Below are 15513 nucleotides of genomic sequence, written 5' to 3'. Positions count from 1 at the left end.
CGTTTCACCTCCCTATCAACCGCGATAAGAGCATCACCACTACTATTTATATTTCCGCAATAGCCGATGATTGATCCAGATTACCTCGGAAGTATATCCCTAGAATATCGGTATATTAATCCCTCATCTTGCATCCCCTTTATACCTATCTACATAGAATGATGTGTATATGCCTCACTGATCGTACAACAAAGTCTGTGCTTTGATGAATATGGACGAATAGGATGTTCCGGACGCGGAAATTATGCGCTGTAGGGTCATGTGTATAGATCGATCCAGATCATGCAATGGAGCATCTATCTAGCGATGAATGATGGACAGGGGACGGGTATACGGCATGGTTACTCGATAGGAGTATCTCCTTTCCTTTCGAATGGAGAGAAGATATGTAGCATTCTGTATGGGAGGTAGATAAGTATTTAGTTCGTTCCTCATCATCTGTCTTCTACATACTTTGCCTCATCCTTGACACCAATCCACAATCGAAACCAAACTTGACATCTACATACTACTACGTATACACCCACCAACCATGGCCGTCACAGGTACATCCTCCCTCCCTCCCTCCATTCCCCCTCTTCTTACCAACTAACCATCCAACCACCCAACCAGACCTCCACTCCCAACAACCCGAAAAACCCCAAGACCCCTACACGAAAGCCCTCACGCTGAACCACCTCTGGGCCCAAAAAACCACCCTCCAAAACCCCTCCCTATTCCCTACCCTCGCGCGCGCCCAACACCCCCAAATCCTCTGGATAGGATGTTCCGACTCGCGGTGTCCCGAAACAACCCTCCTGGACCTGAAGCCAGGTGACGTCTTCGTGCATCGCAACATCGCCAATGTGGTGAATGCCGCTGATGTGAATTGCGCCGCGGTGGTGGAGTATGCGGTGCTGCATTTGAAGGTGAAGCATGTGGTGGTGTGTGGACATACGTGTTGCGGGGGGGTTGGGGCTGTGTTGGCAGCCCCGAAGGGGGAGAGGGATGGGGAGGATGGGGAGAAAAGTGTGCTGGATGCGTGGTTGAGTTCTTTGAAAAGGGTGAGGGATAGGTATGCGAGTGAGTTGGAGGGGATACATGGGGAGTATGAGAGGGGGGTGAGATTGGTGGAGTTGAATGTGTTGGAGGGGGTGAGGGTGCTTATGGCGATGGGGGTGGTCAGGGAGGCGGTGGAGAAGGGGGAGGTGGAGGTTCATGGGGCTGTTTATAATGTGGGTTGTGGGGTGGTGAGGGAGTTGGAGTTGGAGGTTAAGTTGTAGAATTAAGGTGTTTGGTTTCATTGTTCTGTTGTTGGGTTGTCTGTATACTAGTTACTTTGGTTGGAGATTGTATATTATGGAGTGGTTGGATAGATCATGTCATCGGTTGAAACACTAATGGGAGAGGTGGGACTATGTCTGAGTGTACTATACTCAAATCATTGAGTTAAATGGGTCAGATGATGATAATATGATAAAACCAATCACTGGTGCTTGCAGATGAGGCTGCTTATTATCTGCCACTGATGTGATCAGGCTACTTGCTGACTTGATCCCCTAAAGTCGTGACTAGGATTGAAGAAGAATATATTTCAAACCCGACACAATAATATATGATATATATAAAACACGATCAAGTGGAAAGTTTAGGATCAATTTGGCATTGAACCTCCCTCCGGGGTAATTATTGTTGAAGTTGGAGACACCGATAGTAGGCAAAATATAGCAGTTCGTGGTGGTGCCACACCATAAACTTACTAGTACCACTACTAATACGATACAGGCTAATCAACTTCCAGAACAAGCACAAGAAGACTAAAGAACAAGCACGGAACAACCCAAATTGACCACGTTGTGCAAGCTTGATCGTATGATCTGTCACCTTCCCGAGTGATAATAAACGATTGTCTGACTCGCGCATAAATTGAGTCCCCCACTGTAAGCCGTTAAGGCTTGGCGTTGCTTAGCCCAGCAATAAATTAAAATTCTTACTCTGTGGTCCTATCCCACTTATGCTTGCTTGGAGAACTGAAGCTGTAAGCTGTCATTCAATTCTTTTTTCTATATTTCATTTATAGTTTAATAAGATTAAGGAAATTTCTAAAGGAATGTAGTACACAAGATGCCCCCAACTCCGACCAACCGACCAACCGACCAACCAATGCTAATCATATGCCACAATAACCTGCCGACTAACAAGAATATCCGTGTCTCCCGGAGGAGTTCCGCCCGCTAGAATCTGCTTCTGACTGTCCCCGTCGCTCATCTGGCTAGGTCGTCGCGTATGATCGGCCATCGAGGTAGTGGTGATCTGGTTAGTGTGCTTCCCCTGCTCAGCCAGCTCGTAGTTGCGAGAATACATGTTTGCCGGGCCGGTGCGCTGAGAGCTGTAGTACCCCCGAGAGTTGTATTTGTTGTTGGACGATGTCTTGCGGTCGCGGAGGATGCGGAACAGCGGGCGCAGTGTCGCGACGTTGCCGACGATCATTCCCAGGGCGTTTTCGGTGAATCCCCAGATCACCACGTTGGTGACGCTGTAGAGGTAGTTGGATTGGCTGGTTAGGGCGACGGTGTATTTAAGACGGACGCAGGCGGACATGGAGGCGCTGTGGAGGAGGCCATGAGTTAGTTCATGCCATCGGGGCAAGGTATAGGAAAAACGGGTCTTACAAGATACCCAGGCCCATCAGGCCGACAATCGAAATCTTGGTGTTGCGGTTGAGTTGGACGTTCCAGAGCAGAGGTACAGGCCTACTTCAGTCAGTGGTATTCGATAATAGCTGGAAGGAGTCGCACATCAAAGCTGTCACCCAGTCGGTGAGAATATTCACGGCTGTGCAGGCGTAGTAGACATCGGCCAATACGTAGGATGGTTGGCAGTGTCCTCCTTGCTTGAGCAGTTCCGTATTCCAGGCCGCGCTGTAAAGTCAGTATCGGCTGTAACCCTCAGGTAGGTCGGGTATCGTACTCAACAGGAATGCAGTTGATCAGAATAAAGATCAATGCGATGATGTTCATAAGCACAAAGACGACAATCACCACGTATTGCGCATAGAGGTACGCTTTGCGACCCTCGGCTACTCGGATCAACATCCAGCTGATACTGAGCTTGATGGGAATAATGGCGGAGCAGTAACCGACTTCGAAGATGAGGAAAAACTGAAGAGTCAGTATTATGTAGCTGAACATACTCGCACTGTTCCTACCTTCTGTCCTTCTGCTTGGTATTTGACATTTTGTGGCTCTGCCAACCTAGAATCACGAATGCCAATTCCATTGAATGCGCCCCCCAGACATCCAGCTACCAGCACAGCGAATGGCACCTACGACAGTTAGCCACCAGTAAAGCTTCGATAGCCTCTGGACGTACCAATGCAGCCGTCATGATCCAATCCTCCACACTCCATGACTTCCTGGTCACCCTGCAATAAATCCGCAGGCCATAAGTCAACAATGCCAGCGTCGTCAACATAATGACACTGCCCGCCAGTGAAGGCGCTGCACCACCGTAGATGGCCATGGCGTCACGATTGAAAGCAGGGTCGATATCAGCCTTGTGGTGCAGACAAGGACATGGGTGTCAGACATAAATTTGAGGCAACATGGGGGGAAGTGGACATGAGTGGGGAGTTAATACGGTTATGTTAAGTCGCCGCCATCATGGCAGCCCTGATGAAATTCCTGCTAGTACCTGGTCTAATACACATTAGGGATTCGTCGAGCACGCCGAGACAACCATGGCTCGTGGCACGGAGTCGCCATCTGCTCTTCAGTTCGGTAACCGGGAATACGAGACCCCCCCCTTGGCTACTAAACCACTAAACCTTAAGTGATCGCCCATTTGGCTTGACAAACGGAGTCTATCTAACTGTATTCAGGCGTCCCCACAACTGTGCTAACGTCCGAAAGGCTAAAGTCGATGCGCTGACTCGCTGGTGCGAGGCGCAACTTTTCCCGGAAAGTGGATCAGGACTGCCAACAGCATTCGTACCCTCCGGATGACACACCGCTGTCCGTCATGATCTGCTAATCTAGAACTCCTGGAAACGGAGAGGGTCGAACATTCTGCGACCCTCATTTGACCGCAGGAGAGAAACGGGGAAATTGCTGATAGCGATTGTCCTGGAATGGTCTCCGGCGGCTTGGCGGTCTCTAAGCGAGATGTCCACTCCACGTTCATTTGAGCATTTGCTGCTTGGGAATCGTATTTGCCACGGAGGCTAAGAGTTCAGTGGCTCTTACTATTGAATTGGCAACATCAACTGGGATAAAGAAATCCTTCGCAAGTGAAAATAGTAGGGGAGGGTGAAATTGCCGAAAATCGCCGGGAACCCTAAGAGGGAGTCCCCGCAATTGCATGTCTGACGCACTAAACCAAACAAAAAATGGGTCCCTCAGTCGGACGGATGGAATTAATTAGGAAACGACGAGCGCTGCCGGGGAGAAATCATGACTCGTCGGGCAACTGTTAGCTTGCAACACAGTAGGACAGACTCGCAATGGATTCCAACGCCTGTCCCGTCCACACGCCATCAGGGAATTCCGATTTGCCTTCATCCCCACTGCTTGCGACCGAGCGCCAATCAAGGAATTCTAGCCGATTGGGAGAGTAATGGACTGGAAAGCTGCCAAGGAATGTATTCTGGGTCGATGAACCTCGCACACAAACAAATAAATAGACTTCTTACCTCCCCATCCGTCCCAATGGAAGAGTCGGAAAACCCCGACCATGTCGGCTGTCATCTGCGCGGGATTGACAATTGATGTCCTCTCTTTGGCTAATCATCCGAGGGACGAAACTACTTAATTGACTAGTTCTCCTTCGCATCATAGATAGCGATAGCCAGTGGACGACGGCTAATCTCCTGCAGGGGCATCTACTAGTCTATCAGTAGGGCGTTCAGGGGGTGTTGCGTGCCTGGGACGGGAGGAGTCACCACTGGCGGGGGAAACCCGAGACTGCGCGACCCGGACTCGACCCATGGAACGCTTGTCCCAGGGAAATTGCGTGAAGAGCCTTATTTCTCATGTCGTCTGCTGCAGGCTTTCCTGCTGCATGTTGCATGCTGGTATATTTGCTATGTCGCTACTAAGCTTTACGCTTTAATGGCGGGCGCAGAGCACGAGCCAATAAAATGCGTCTGTGGTGAGTCGGTCAGACGTGGATGCTCCCTTTCTCGATCTTAGATAGTCGATTTGTACGGAGTACAGCATCTACATCTGGCCGGGCCGCGGTTATTGATCCGTCGATCGACAGACAGAATAGTATCCTCGAGTCGGGGTCAGATATGGCGTGGATGATCTGAAGCTATATATAGAACATGACGGCTTAAGGGGGTATAGGGGTCACTAAGCACCCGGAATTCTCTTCCCGGAGTCGCCTCCACACACATGAAGGAGATGTTGTCCGAGTCAAAGGGGTATTAAGTATCATGGAACCGCATCTGACAGGCTCTGGATGAGTGGTGGTTGGGTTCGCTGTTGGTGGATGAAATTCATCGTCGCGTTCCACTTTGCAGTAGATGAATGTCCAGCCTGCCGGCAGGGATACTATCACGTGGGATCCCACTATCGATTTAGTCGTGAAAACAGACAAAGGAAATGGGATATGGACAGGGATTAATTGGTGATGGTGTATTTGCCCGATGGCCGCTATTCGCAGCAAATAACGCGACGCGACTCGCGGCCGGATAAGCGTCTCTCAACTGCAATTCCAACTTTGACATCACATCCTCCATCTCGCAAACTGACCCCGAGACTCTTGCAATTGAAGGAGCCAGAATGAGACCTATAGTGGCAGATGTAAACGACAATGATGGTCACATTGAACTCAAGAGAGGCCTGTGTGCCGTTCTGGAGACCATCGAATCCTCTGGGTCCTTCTTAACACAAGACCTTGGGCTGGGTCTAGCCATACCTGGCCTGAATATCGCAGGCCTAGGCAACATTCGACTTCCCATCTCAGCAGACGATGCAAAAGCCATCACCCAGTGTTGCGATCGCAGCCCCTACGGCAAAGGTTCCGAAACTCTGGTGGACGAATCCGTTCGCAAAACATGGCAACTCGACCCTGGCCAGTTTTCGCTTCAAAATCCGCTCTGGCAACAGCAGATGGATGACGTGGTGGACGACGCCGTGACGGGGCTGGGTCTGACTGCCCAATCGGATGAGGTTCAGGCCGAGCTATATAAGCTCCTGATCTACGAGGAAGGCGCATTTTTCCTTCCACACCAGGACACTGAGAAGGCCGATGGCATGTTTGCTACGCTGGTGGTATGTCTTCCTTCGAAGCACGAAGGCGGGACACTCGTTGCTTCCCACCGTGGTTGGAAGATCGCATGGTCAACTGCATCATCCTCTGAATTTAGCTTCTCGTGGGCTGCTTGGTATGCGGATGTTATCCATGAGGTGAGACCCGTCACCTCTGGATATAGAGTGGCTCTGGTGTACAATTTGATTCATCGCCCATTAGTTGGGCTTGGTATTTCCGGTGTTCAAACAGACAAGCTAACTCATCTACTTGAATCCTGGGTCTCCGATTGCAGTGGAAATGGGCAATCTGATCACTCAGCTTGGGATCATCATATCAATGGTGACTGCCCACCAGCACTTGTCTATGTCCTAGAGCACCAGTATACTGTTGTGGAACTTAGCTTTGATCGACTGAAAGGAGTAGATCAAGTTCGTTTTGGAGAACTCCAAAAGGCATGTCAGGGACTTGATTTCGACTTATACCTAGCCAATATTGAGAAGACCAGAATGGGTGGCGTCGATGGACGGTACGGGAACAGTTATTGGAAAGCTCACAATGCGCTAGAGGATGTGCTCGGAGGCAATCAGAAGTTCTTATCAGTGGTGGACGCGTCAGGGTCCGAAGTCGGAAAGCGTTTGCCATTCCACGGGAAATTGCTGATTCAAGAGGATTTCTTCTCGAATCGACTTCCGGATGATGAAAAATACCAAGGCTTTACGGGCAACGAAGCGGCTAAGGCAACCCGTGTTTACCGAGCGACAGTAAGTCTTCATGCCGCTAGTGATTACTTCTACACGTCCTGCTCTGCTTTGGTGTATCTTCGTCCTCACAACTCATAGGGTGCCATAATTGTCCCAAATGTTTTTCGCTCCTCGTTCATACTCCACCGGCTAATATACTCCGCGGATAACATTGCAGACCTCCTAGATGAGTGTCACCAGCTATTCTCAGAACAGCCCGATAATGCTTTGACGAAGCGGAATCTGGTCCGGGCCTGCCAAACGATCCTGAAAAAACACTCTTCGTCGTCTGAAATGAGAGCCAAGGTTATGCAGATAGCCATTGATGTTGATGACGTGATTCTATTCTGCCAAACTCTTGTGTCCCTTGAAGGCACCATGTCTTCTTCCGAGATTACTCAAACTGCGAAAGTCCTGGCGAAACATGGACTTGAAGCTATTCGCTTGGCGTATGTAGACTTATCCCACGTGTATTGTCCACGTTCTGATATTATTGCCTAGGCTGGAACGTGTTTTTCAAGACAAACCGCATGGCCCCTCATTGCCAGAGAGAGTCAGCTGTATTTCTAAACTGTTCCGGGAATATCGTGCAATCTGCCAGGAACGGGGCCGAGCGCCATCGGTGGAAATGTTGAATTGGGAAAGCGCTATTATCAGCAATTATCTGTCCTGCTATTCGAACGACACAGAACCAGATGGCCGCCATCTAGTGGATGTGCTGACGCCGTTGCCCCAGGAGGGCTTATTCGAAAGGTAGACGGAGGCCTGTCGATTGCTGAGTCATTACGCTAACAAAAACAGAATCATACCTTTCCTGGAGACTAAGATTGAGCGCACAGCTTGTCTTGGGAAATTCTTTGTCTCGGTCTATGTCTACTCAAGGCGTGGGAAGTTCGACCAAGATGCGGTTGATGCAATGCTCAAGAATCTTCTACCAAAATTTTTCCGCGGCTTTCGGGTTCAATACAAGCATACCTCTAACTCTGGTCTTGAATTTGCTGCGAACTGCCGCCCCACGAAACATACCACGAGTATCCGCATCGATCCCAAAACGGTAGTCGGGTTGATTAAGTTAGGAGATGTTATGGACGTCGACAACACAGCATTATTTCATGCCCTCACGGAATACACTCTGGACGTCCAAGCAAGAGATATGCCTGATGTTTTTACCGACTTCCTGCTTCCAGTGGCAAACGGTGTTTGCGAGAATGTCATTACGTCTGGAGGCCCTTCCACAAATAGTGAACGACGATTCGTTAAACACATTCTCAACAAATACATAACTGGCTATGTACTTCCTGCTCCTCTCGTGCCACCAGACTGGAAGGGCAGGTCATGTATCCTCTGCCGCTGCTATACCTGTGCTAGCCTAGACACATTCATCGAAGACCCCGCCGTAAGAACAAGAAAGGTTCACATGGGTGGAAATGATATGGAGCACTTTGATCGCTACCTTGACGATTTCTTTTTCACTAAAACAGTCGTCGGACCTGTCGGTATGCAAATGCTGCGAATATGGAAAACGGACGCGATGATGCTCGTTTCCCAGTTGCACGCCTGGAACAAACGAGCTCGTGATGCAAAGGCTCAGTTGGACCAGTTGGATAAGCATAGGTCTTTGAAAGAGATTTTGGGGAATACTTACGACTCCTTGATGAATCACCCGAATCTTACACTTCCTGATGACCACCCTGCAGCTACTTCAACTGCGATCCAGGCTGGTCACCCTATGTCTGGGAGCGTCGTTCCAAGTAAGCGCCGTCAAGAGTGATTTATGCTCCAACCTGTACATACTTCTCTTTGAAAACAGACAGATGTTGGATCTGTTCGCTTGGAAATATAATGTTAAAATATCCGACTTCATATAATCCAGATATTACTCTCTACCGCCAGATAGACGATGAATATATGTCAGCATGCACCGATGAATGTACTAACGCTTCTACATAACAACCTGCGTTGACATCCCTAGCGTAGCGCTACCAAAACGAGTCATAATAAAAATGATACATATCTCGGAAGAGATAGCCAGGCCACATCACCGCGCCACTGCATACTTCATCCACAGCGGATCATTGAGCAGCTTCTCCAAACATCCATCCGCCACCCCAACCAGAACCTCCATCCCGCCCTCCCGCGGATTGGGCAACACCACCTGCAAACCATTTATAACCCCGACATGCGGCGCCCGCACCGACTCGATATGTCCTCCCAGCAACGTTCCCCAATCCAAATTATACAAAGCAAAGTCAACCCACGAAGTCAGTATGCAATTGAACCCAGGCAGGTCAACCAGCGAGGCCGGGAATATCTTCCTAATATCATCGAGCTGCTCGATCAGGGAAATCACATCGTCCGTGTGCTGGTTGCTCACTTGGTGCAGTGCCTGGCGGATCAAGACAGCTAGATTGGCCAACTGGGCGGAAGTGAGCATCTTGTGCACGGGCATCGACACCCCGATGTATTCGAGGAAGCAGCCAAGTGTGTTCGGGTGGACGGGGGGATCAGTTCGTAAGCGGCCGTTCAGGGCGATGTTGAAAAATGATTCCTGATCCTGGTTGACGCTTTCTAGGGTTTCGAGAGGCCACTGGACGGCCATTACTGTCCTCCACAGCAACGCGGACAAGGCATCATTGGTCGAAATCCAGGGCACGTCCCTCGGCTCAGAGGCATTCTTGGGGGATGCTTCCTTCTTCAGCGCGGCCAGAGCCTCCGGAGAGAAATAGAAGACTTGAGCGCGGTGGTTCTTGGCCAGCATCTTCGGCGGCAGGCCTTCGGGAGGCTTGAACGGGAGGACGACGTATTCGGGGTGATCTTCTATTCGGCCTGGATTACGGCCTGAAGAGCGCATGACTTTCTCACGGTCCGCGAAAATAGCTGGTGGGAGTACGACAGGGTCAGTAATTTTCACGCCTTGTGCGCGACGGCATTCCTCTGCCCAAACTCGCATCCATGTCTGGAAGGAGTTGCCGTCGCCGGCCATGTGCAGGATGCACCATGTGAGGATCAATCCACCGCGGATGAAGTTGGCTTGGACGAGAGAGATGGGTAGATGTTCGCCTAGATCTGTCGGCCAGATGTCACGGCGGCACAATGTGTCGGCGTTGAAGGCGGCCACCGGGAAGTGTTGGGTTTTGAGCTCGGCATAGCTTGGGAGTGTGTCCTGCGTTCGGAGGTCTTTTACTAATATAGGCTCTTCTGCATTTGGTCCAAGCATCTGCAGCTTCATTACACTATCCTGTCGGGCGGTCGGGTCGGGGATGGCCTCGCAGGCTAGAATGGGGAGGCGCTGGGCTGCGGCGTTGTAGCCGGCTTTCAGGGCTCTGGACACATCCTCCAGCACGTAGTCTTCGCCTAAGGGGAAGGTGAACACGTATCGCATGTAGCCTCGGGGGCCGATGAGTTCGAGCGGAGTAAATGTTGGCACGTCGGGGGCGATGGAACCCATGTTGACTGTTGGGGTAAAATGGATTGAGGGATTGGCAGCGGGCAAGGCTGATCTGCTCTTCCCTGGGCTTTTTATCTGTCGCTGCAGACAAGCAGTTCGGACTGGACTTTCCCCGCTGGTTTATCTAGGCATACAGCCTAAGGGGAATGGTTCGATTTACATGGTGTACTAGTAGTGTGGGATAAACAGTATTAGCCATGCTCACTGCTACTTCCGCCAAGTTGTCATGATCACGGCTATAACTGTCCATGCCAATATTGCACATTATCCTTGTTCAGTAACAGGCAGCCATCCTCCGGCTTGACACTGCTGCATCTCCTGTTTGTTTAGGGTATCGGTTGAGGCTAAGTGTAAGCGAAGGAATCCGCCCCCGGTCGTGTGCCTCCGGAGACCCACGCCGGCCACTAATTATCGGTGCGTGTGGCTGCTGTCAGCGTTGAGCTAAAGAGACGGTGGCTTGTCTTAATATCCACTTGAAATTGGGGTCATATATGTACCAGCATTGATTGGATTGCCCGTCTGGCCCCCAAGCTTGTCGGCCGATCTTAGGAAACGCCATTCCCGCAGCCAGGATGCTCAGCCGTCCGTAGGGGCCATTCCTGGTCGCCTTTATATCACCCTTTTCTGTTTTAATCAATCTGCTGGTGAGATTTTCTTGTCGCTGCTGTCGCTGTTGTTGTTGCGGTCGGCGGACCACTATGGCCGTGGATCCTGCCATTGTCGCTATATTCGGCGAGCCCCCGGATGATATTGACTTGACGGATAGTAGGGTGCAGCAGGATAATGCTGTAGTCATTTTTATTCTGTGCTTGGCTGTTATTTCGGTTGTGCTACGCTTTGTTGCCCGGCGTGTCTTGCGCAATTCTCTTATGGCCGATGATTGGGTCATTATTCTTGCATTGGTGCGGTGGACTTGTCTTCACATGGAATTTGTTTCGAAGGGTGTCCGCTAATTGTGCTTTATAAATAGGTATTTATCTGCACGACATCCGGCTTGAGTATCTCCGGTAAGGTCTATCAGGCTATTGGGGTCTATTTGTTAGGATTGGAGACTGACGGATACCAGGAGGCTTCTACGGTGCCGGCAAACATGTCTGGGCTATCAGCGTCACCAAGCTGGTAACACTATTCAAGGTCAGCAGCACCCCACATAGCACTGTTGTCCGCGCACTGACATCTCAGATCCTCTACATCTACGTCATGGTATATTCCGCCGTATGCTGCGCCGCCAAAGTCTCGATCCTTTTCTTCTACCGTCGCGTCTTCATGGCCTCCCATGCAGACCTCTCCCTGCGCATCGGCATCTACCTCGGCTTCTTCCTCACCCTCTCCTACCCGATCATCATCTGCGTCACAATGGCCACAGCATGTAAACCCGCCTCATACTTCTGGAACCAGTTTGGCGGTGCAAGCGGCACCTGCATTGACACCGATACCTTCTTCTTAGCGCTGGGGATCATCAACATGCTCAACGACATCGTGGTTTTGTTGATTCCATTCCCCCAGATCGCCAAACTGCAGATGAACCGTCGCAAGAAGGTGGCTATTAGCGGTATTTTGGCCGTGGGCAGTTTGTAGGACCCCTTTCCTCTGTTCCCTAATTGCACCAGGACTTATATTGGCTTGTAGTGCCTGCGTCGCCAGTATCGTCCGCATCTACTCCGTCGATCAATTCACTAAACGCACCGACGTCACTTGGACCCTCGGGCCCGTCTTCATCTGGTCCACCATCGAACCGGGCCTCTCCCTCGTCTGCGCCTGCCTGCCTCATCTCGCCCCGTTGGTCCGGTTAGCGCATATCAAGCTCTCCTCGAGCCAGGATAGCAAGCGCAGTCGGCCAACTAACCCGAGTACGCCGTGGCGGTCTCGTAGCGGCAATGCCAACGGGAATGGCACGCCTTCCGCTGGTCGACGCGTGCATAGTGTTCTGTCGACGAAGTATACGTTTGATGGACAGGATGACGAGGAGATCGGCCTGACGAATCATGTTACGACGAGTGCGAGTCTAAGGAAGCCACACTCCATAGAGTCGGTGGAACGGGAGGGAGGAGGTTCGGTTGATCAGTCCATTATGGTGCATTCGAGCTTTGTGCAGTCTGTCTCAAATAAGTAGAGGTTTATAATATTTTTATTCGATATCATACTAGCAAAATCTCTAATATCCGCCTCACTTCATCCCATCAACTACTCATTCATTCCTCGCCAAAATCTCCTCAACACTCTCCACCTTCACCACCTCCTCCGTCTCCATCGCCCTCTTCACAGCATCAACCACCACCAACGCCCTCAATCCCTCGACAGCATCACACCTCGGCGTCTCTCCCCTCTCTAACACACGCACAAAATGCTCCAATTGCAAATCAAACGGCACTCCCTCATCGACCTCAAATTCCTCCACTTGTAATCTCTGATTCCACCCCTTCTCCCCCTCAACCCCATCATAACTCCACCTCTTCAAATCCGGCACGCTCAACGACCCCCGACTTCCCAAAACCCTATAGAGCCCTCCTCCTACACCACCCACTTTAGGAATAATCGGATTCTCACCCGTCCCGGCCTCGAAATTCCACGGCGACGGCGCACAATCACTCACCACGAACGTGCCCACCACCCCGCTAGCAAACCGGAATGTAATCGCCGCGCCTTCTTCCGCGGTGTGATTCTCATTCCCATCTGGACCCCCGCGCTGAGGGAGGGTTTTCTCTGCGTAAACGCGCGTAATAGGACCGAATAGGTAGTGGAGTAGATCCACATCATGAATGAGGTTAATACTCAATACGCCACCTTTAGCCTTATCCCTTCTCCACTCGGTAGCACCGGTGAAGTATGATGCTGGCTTGTATAGAGTCCATAGTCCGGATAGAGCAATAATTGGACCCAGTGACCCGGACTCGAGGATTTCCTTGGTTTTGGTGATGTATGGGTTGAATCTCCGATGGTGGCCGATGAGGATCTTCACATCTGGATACTTTTGCTGCGCTTGGAGCAAGGGAAGCGCAGTGGTGATGGTATCGCTAATGGGTTTCTCGAGTAAGATGTGGATGTTGTGGCTGATGAGTTCGAGAGCCACGGGAACGTGCGTGTGGTTGGGGGTGCAGATTATGGCGGCGTCTGGGTGTGGGATGTTTGGTACAGAAGACAGTAGGGCTGATAATGAGGGGAAGTAGAGCGTGTTGAGGGTTTTAGCCACGGATGACGCACTTGGGGAGGGGTCGACCAAGGCAAGAAGGTTGGTGGAGGGGTTGGTGATAACAGATTGTGCGTGGCGGGGGCCGATGAGGCCGGCGCCGACGATGATGACGTTGAGCATAGTAGTAATTACTTTTGGTTGTGGTTGCTTGGAGGGTGATGGTTGTGTGCCGGTGAGAAGGGTGCTTTTTATATCGGTGAGTCAAGTTGGGATGCAACGGTGGGTCTGGTCTGGTCTGGGGTAAATGCAGTCCCTGACCGGGGCGGTGGATCTGGATGCATAGTATGGTGCATTATGACGGTTGCATAGTAATGCGGTTGTGGCTTTGGGGTGCTAGCAACTTTTGGTAGGAATTATGCCTGGCATTGTGCTGGGTAATTGGGGTGGCGTGGGAGGGCCGGAGAAGCGCTTACCCAGTTACATAATTTGTTTTGCCGGTGGGGTTTGAATAGCTTTGAGGCTGGATACGGGATCCCTTCCGGCGACATTGCCCCCGCTCGGAAACCATTCCGAAGGCTACTATAGCTAGAGGGTCTGGCCTACGATTAGTTTGTTTGGTGGGGTTCACCCCGCTGTTCTACTGGGACTGGGAGATATATTGTCCCGGGAGTGTGGAAGAGATGTGTCAGTGTTTGATTGTTCAACAAGGTGGAAGATGGAATGCTAAGGATTGAATGCGGCATAATGATGGTACAGTGTACGGAAATGTCCTGTTCCGGATACAAAACACAAATCCTCTCTGCTAATGAAACCACATATCAAGTAGAAGTGATAACTGAGGATACAGAGGCGCACTGAATGTTCCCCATTACCATAACAGTATCAGGGTAGTGGACTTGGCAACAAGAATCATCATAAGAAGTGGTGTTTTTACGGGGAAAAGAGAATGTGCAAGTGGGAGCAACAATGCCAAGAGAACGAGGTACTTTATAAGAGATTTGACAGAGAAAACCTCTTCTTGATGGTGGATGGTACCGTTGTTAAGCGTTTCCAGTGCCTTGATGTGTAATCCCATTGATTCTCACAGCTTCCATTTAGGCAACCATCTTCGGTTTGATAAGATGCGTGAACAAGACAACGATCGCTTTATGCTTCCAATAACACTCCCAAACCACTGCCATTCTGGATCCGATGTTGGTCTCCCACCGTTTGCTTGCCAATCGCTCGGCTGGCGTATGCATAGGCACGTAAGGTGATTTTTAACAGAACATCACCAATAGTTTCAATTGCCTTCGACCCAGTGTGCTCCAGGGTCCAAATTAACGCATTTTGAGAAACAAACGCGGTCCTGGGGCCAGTGTACGGTAAATTTGCTGAAAGTATAGCCATCATTCTACTCTGCATATTTGGTCAATGGGACGAGGATCTCGTGACACGTGGTAATATCATCATTAGCGGAGTTGATGGTGAGGTTGGGAGATCATGTGGAAGATTCGGATTGCATCGTGAAAATCTTGTAAACGATGCATTGATATAGTTATTTATTTTGTGCTTCGGCATGTGTAGGTCAAAGACCTTGACTAAAGTATTACTGCCAGTGCTGACGATGAAACGGACGTGGCTAAAGGGGTACCATCTTTTGATCGGTGGTGTCGCGGTATGTCTGTGCGTATGCTTTGTTTGAGCAGATAAATAAAGCCTGGAGTGTATTAGTACAAGAGTGTGGAATGATCCGGAGTAACTGGGGGTATTGCATAACCTGATGGATCTGTCCCCCATTCTGCCAGAATACTTGTCCGGTGTGATCGAATTTAACCTCGGCTACCATCTGCGCATCCTCATGCTTACTGGGTAGGTATTCAAGCTTTCCTTCCTCAAAGCTGCTTAACTTCGACCAATGCTCGTCCTTTCTGGATGATCCGCTTAAGAGGCAGCCATCAGTCCGTATAAATATTATCCAT

At 50.4% G+C, this 15513-nt stretch overlaps 8 protein-coding genes across 8 annotated transcripts; 4 read left to right on the top strand and 4 right to left on the bottom strand.

The window, feature by feature from the left end:
* Positions 1-532: 532 nt before the first annotated feature.
* Positions 533-1262, top strand: An18g01580 (uncharacterized protein; the record flags this gene model as incomplete). The annotated part of the gene is made up of 2 exons (XM_001398581.3): positions 533-545; positions 613-1262. The coding sequence occupies 2 exons, from the start codon at positions 533-535 to the stop codon at positions 1260-1262; spliced, it is 663 nt and encodes a 220-aa protein (XP_001398618.1).
* Positions 1263-1991: 729 nt separating this feature from the next.
* An18g01570 (uncharacterized protein) lies at positions 1992-3501 on the bottom strand (the record flags this gene model as incomplete). Its single annotated transcript, XM_001398580.3, has 7 exons — positions 1992-2042; positions 2179-2587; positions 2652-2732; positions 2778-2900; positions 2950-3140; positions 3188-3304; positions 3352-3501. The coding sequence occupies 7 exons, from the start codon at positions 3499-3501 to the stop codon at positions 1992-1994; spliced, it is 1122 nt and encodes a 373-aa protein (XP_001398617.3).
* A 176-nt stretch (positions 3502-3677) lies between these two features.
* Positions 3678-5046, bottom strand: An18g01560 (uncharacterized protein; the record flags this gene model as incomplete). The annotated part of the gene is made up of 7 exons (XM_059745600.1): positions 3678-3783; positions 3882-3973; positions 4054-4131; positions 4224-4342; positions 4476-4598; positions 4670-4759; positions 4935-5046. The coding sequence occupies 7 exons, from the start codon at positions 5044-5046 to the stop codon at positions 3678-3680; spliced, it is 720 nt and encodes a 239-aa protein (XP_059604992.1).
* A 716-nt stretch (positions 5047-5762) lies between these two features.
* An18g01550 (uncharacterized protein) lies at positions 5763-8924 on the top strand (the record flags this gene model as incomplete). Its single annotated transcript, XM_059745599.1, has 5 exons — positions 5763-6995; positions 7176-7423; positions 7476-7727; positions 7776-8725; positions 8848-8924. 5 exons carry the CDS (start codon positions 5763-5765, stop codon positions 8922-8924), a joined length of 2760 nt encoding a protein of 919 aa, XP_059604991.1.
* An 88-nt stretch (positions 8925-9012) lies between these two features.
* On the bottom strand, positions 9013-10422 carry An18g01540 (uncharacterized protein; the record flags this gene model as incomplete). The annotated part of the gene is made up of 1 exon (XM_059745598.1): positions 9013-10422. One exon carries the CDS (start codon positions 10420-10422, stop codon positions 9013-9015), a length of 1410 nt encoding a protein of 469 aa, XP_059604990.1.
* Positions 10423-11120: 698 nt separating this feature from the next.
* Positions 11121-12535, top strand: An18g01530 (uncharacterized protein; the record flags this gene model as incomplete). Its single annotated transcript, XM_059745597.1, has 4 exons — positions 11121-11324; positions 11393-11429; positions 11489-11996; positions 12052-12535. 4 exons carry the CDS (start codon positions 11121-11123, stop codon positions 12533-12535), a joined length of 1233 nt encoding a protein of 410 aa, XP_059604989.1.
* Positions 12536-12610: 75 nt separating this feature from the next.
* An18g01520 (uncharacterized protein) lies at positions 12611-13732 on the bottom strand (the record flags this gene model as incomplete). The annotated part of the gene is made up of 1 exon (XM_001398575.1): positions 12611-13732. One exon carries the CDS (start codon positions 13730-13732, stop codon positions 12611-12613), a length of 1122 nt encoding a protein of 373 aa, XP_001398612.1.
* A 941-nt stretch (positions 13733-14673) lies between these two features.
* An18g01510 (uncharacterized protein) lies at positions 14674-15236 on the top strand (the record flags this gene model as incomplete). Its single annotated transcript, XM_059745596.1, has 3 exons — positions 14674-14785; positions 14887-15023; positions 15126-15236. The coding sequence occupies 3 exons, from the start codon at positions 14674-14676 to the stop codon at positions 15234-15236; spliced, it is 360 nt and encodes a 119-aa protein (XP_059604988.1).
* Between the last annotated feature and the right edge of the window lie 277 nt (positions 15237-15513).

This window comes from Aspergillus niger (assembly GCF_000002855.4).
Source record: "Aspergillus niger supercontig An18".
In the NCBI taxonomy this organism is placed as follows: Eukaryota; Fungi; Ascomycota; class Eurotiomycetes; order Eurotiales; family Aspergillaceae; genus Aspergillus; species Aspergillus niger.
This window is presented reverse-complemented; position numbering and strand designations above follow the sequence as displayed.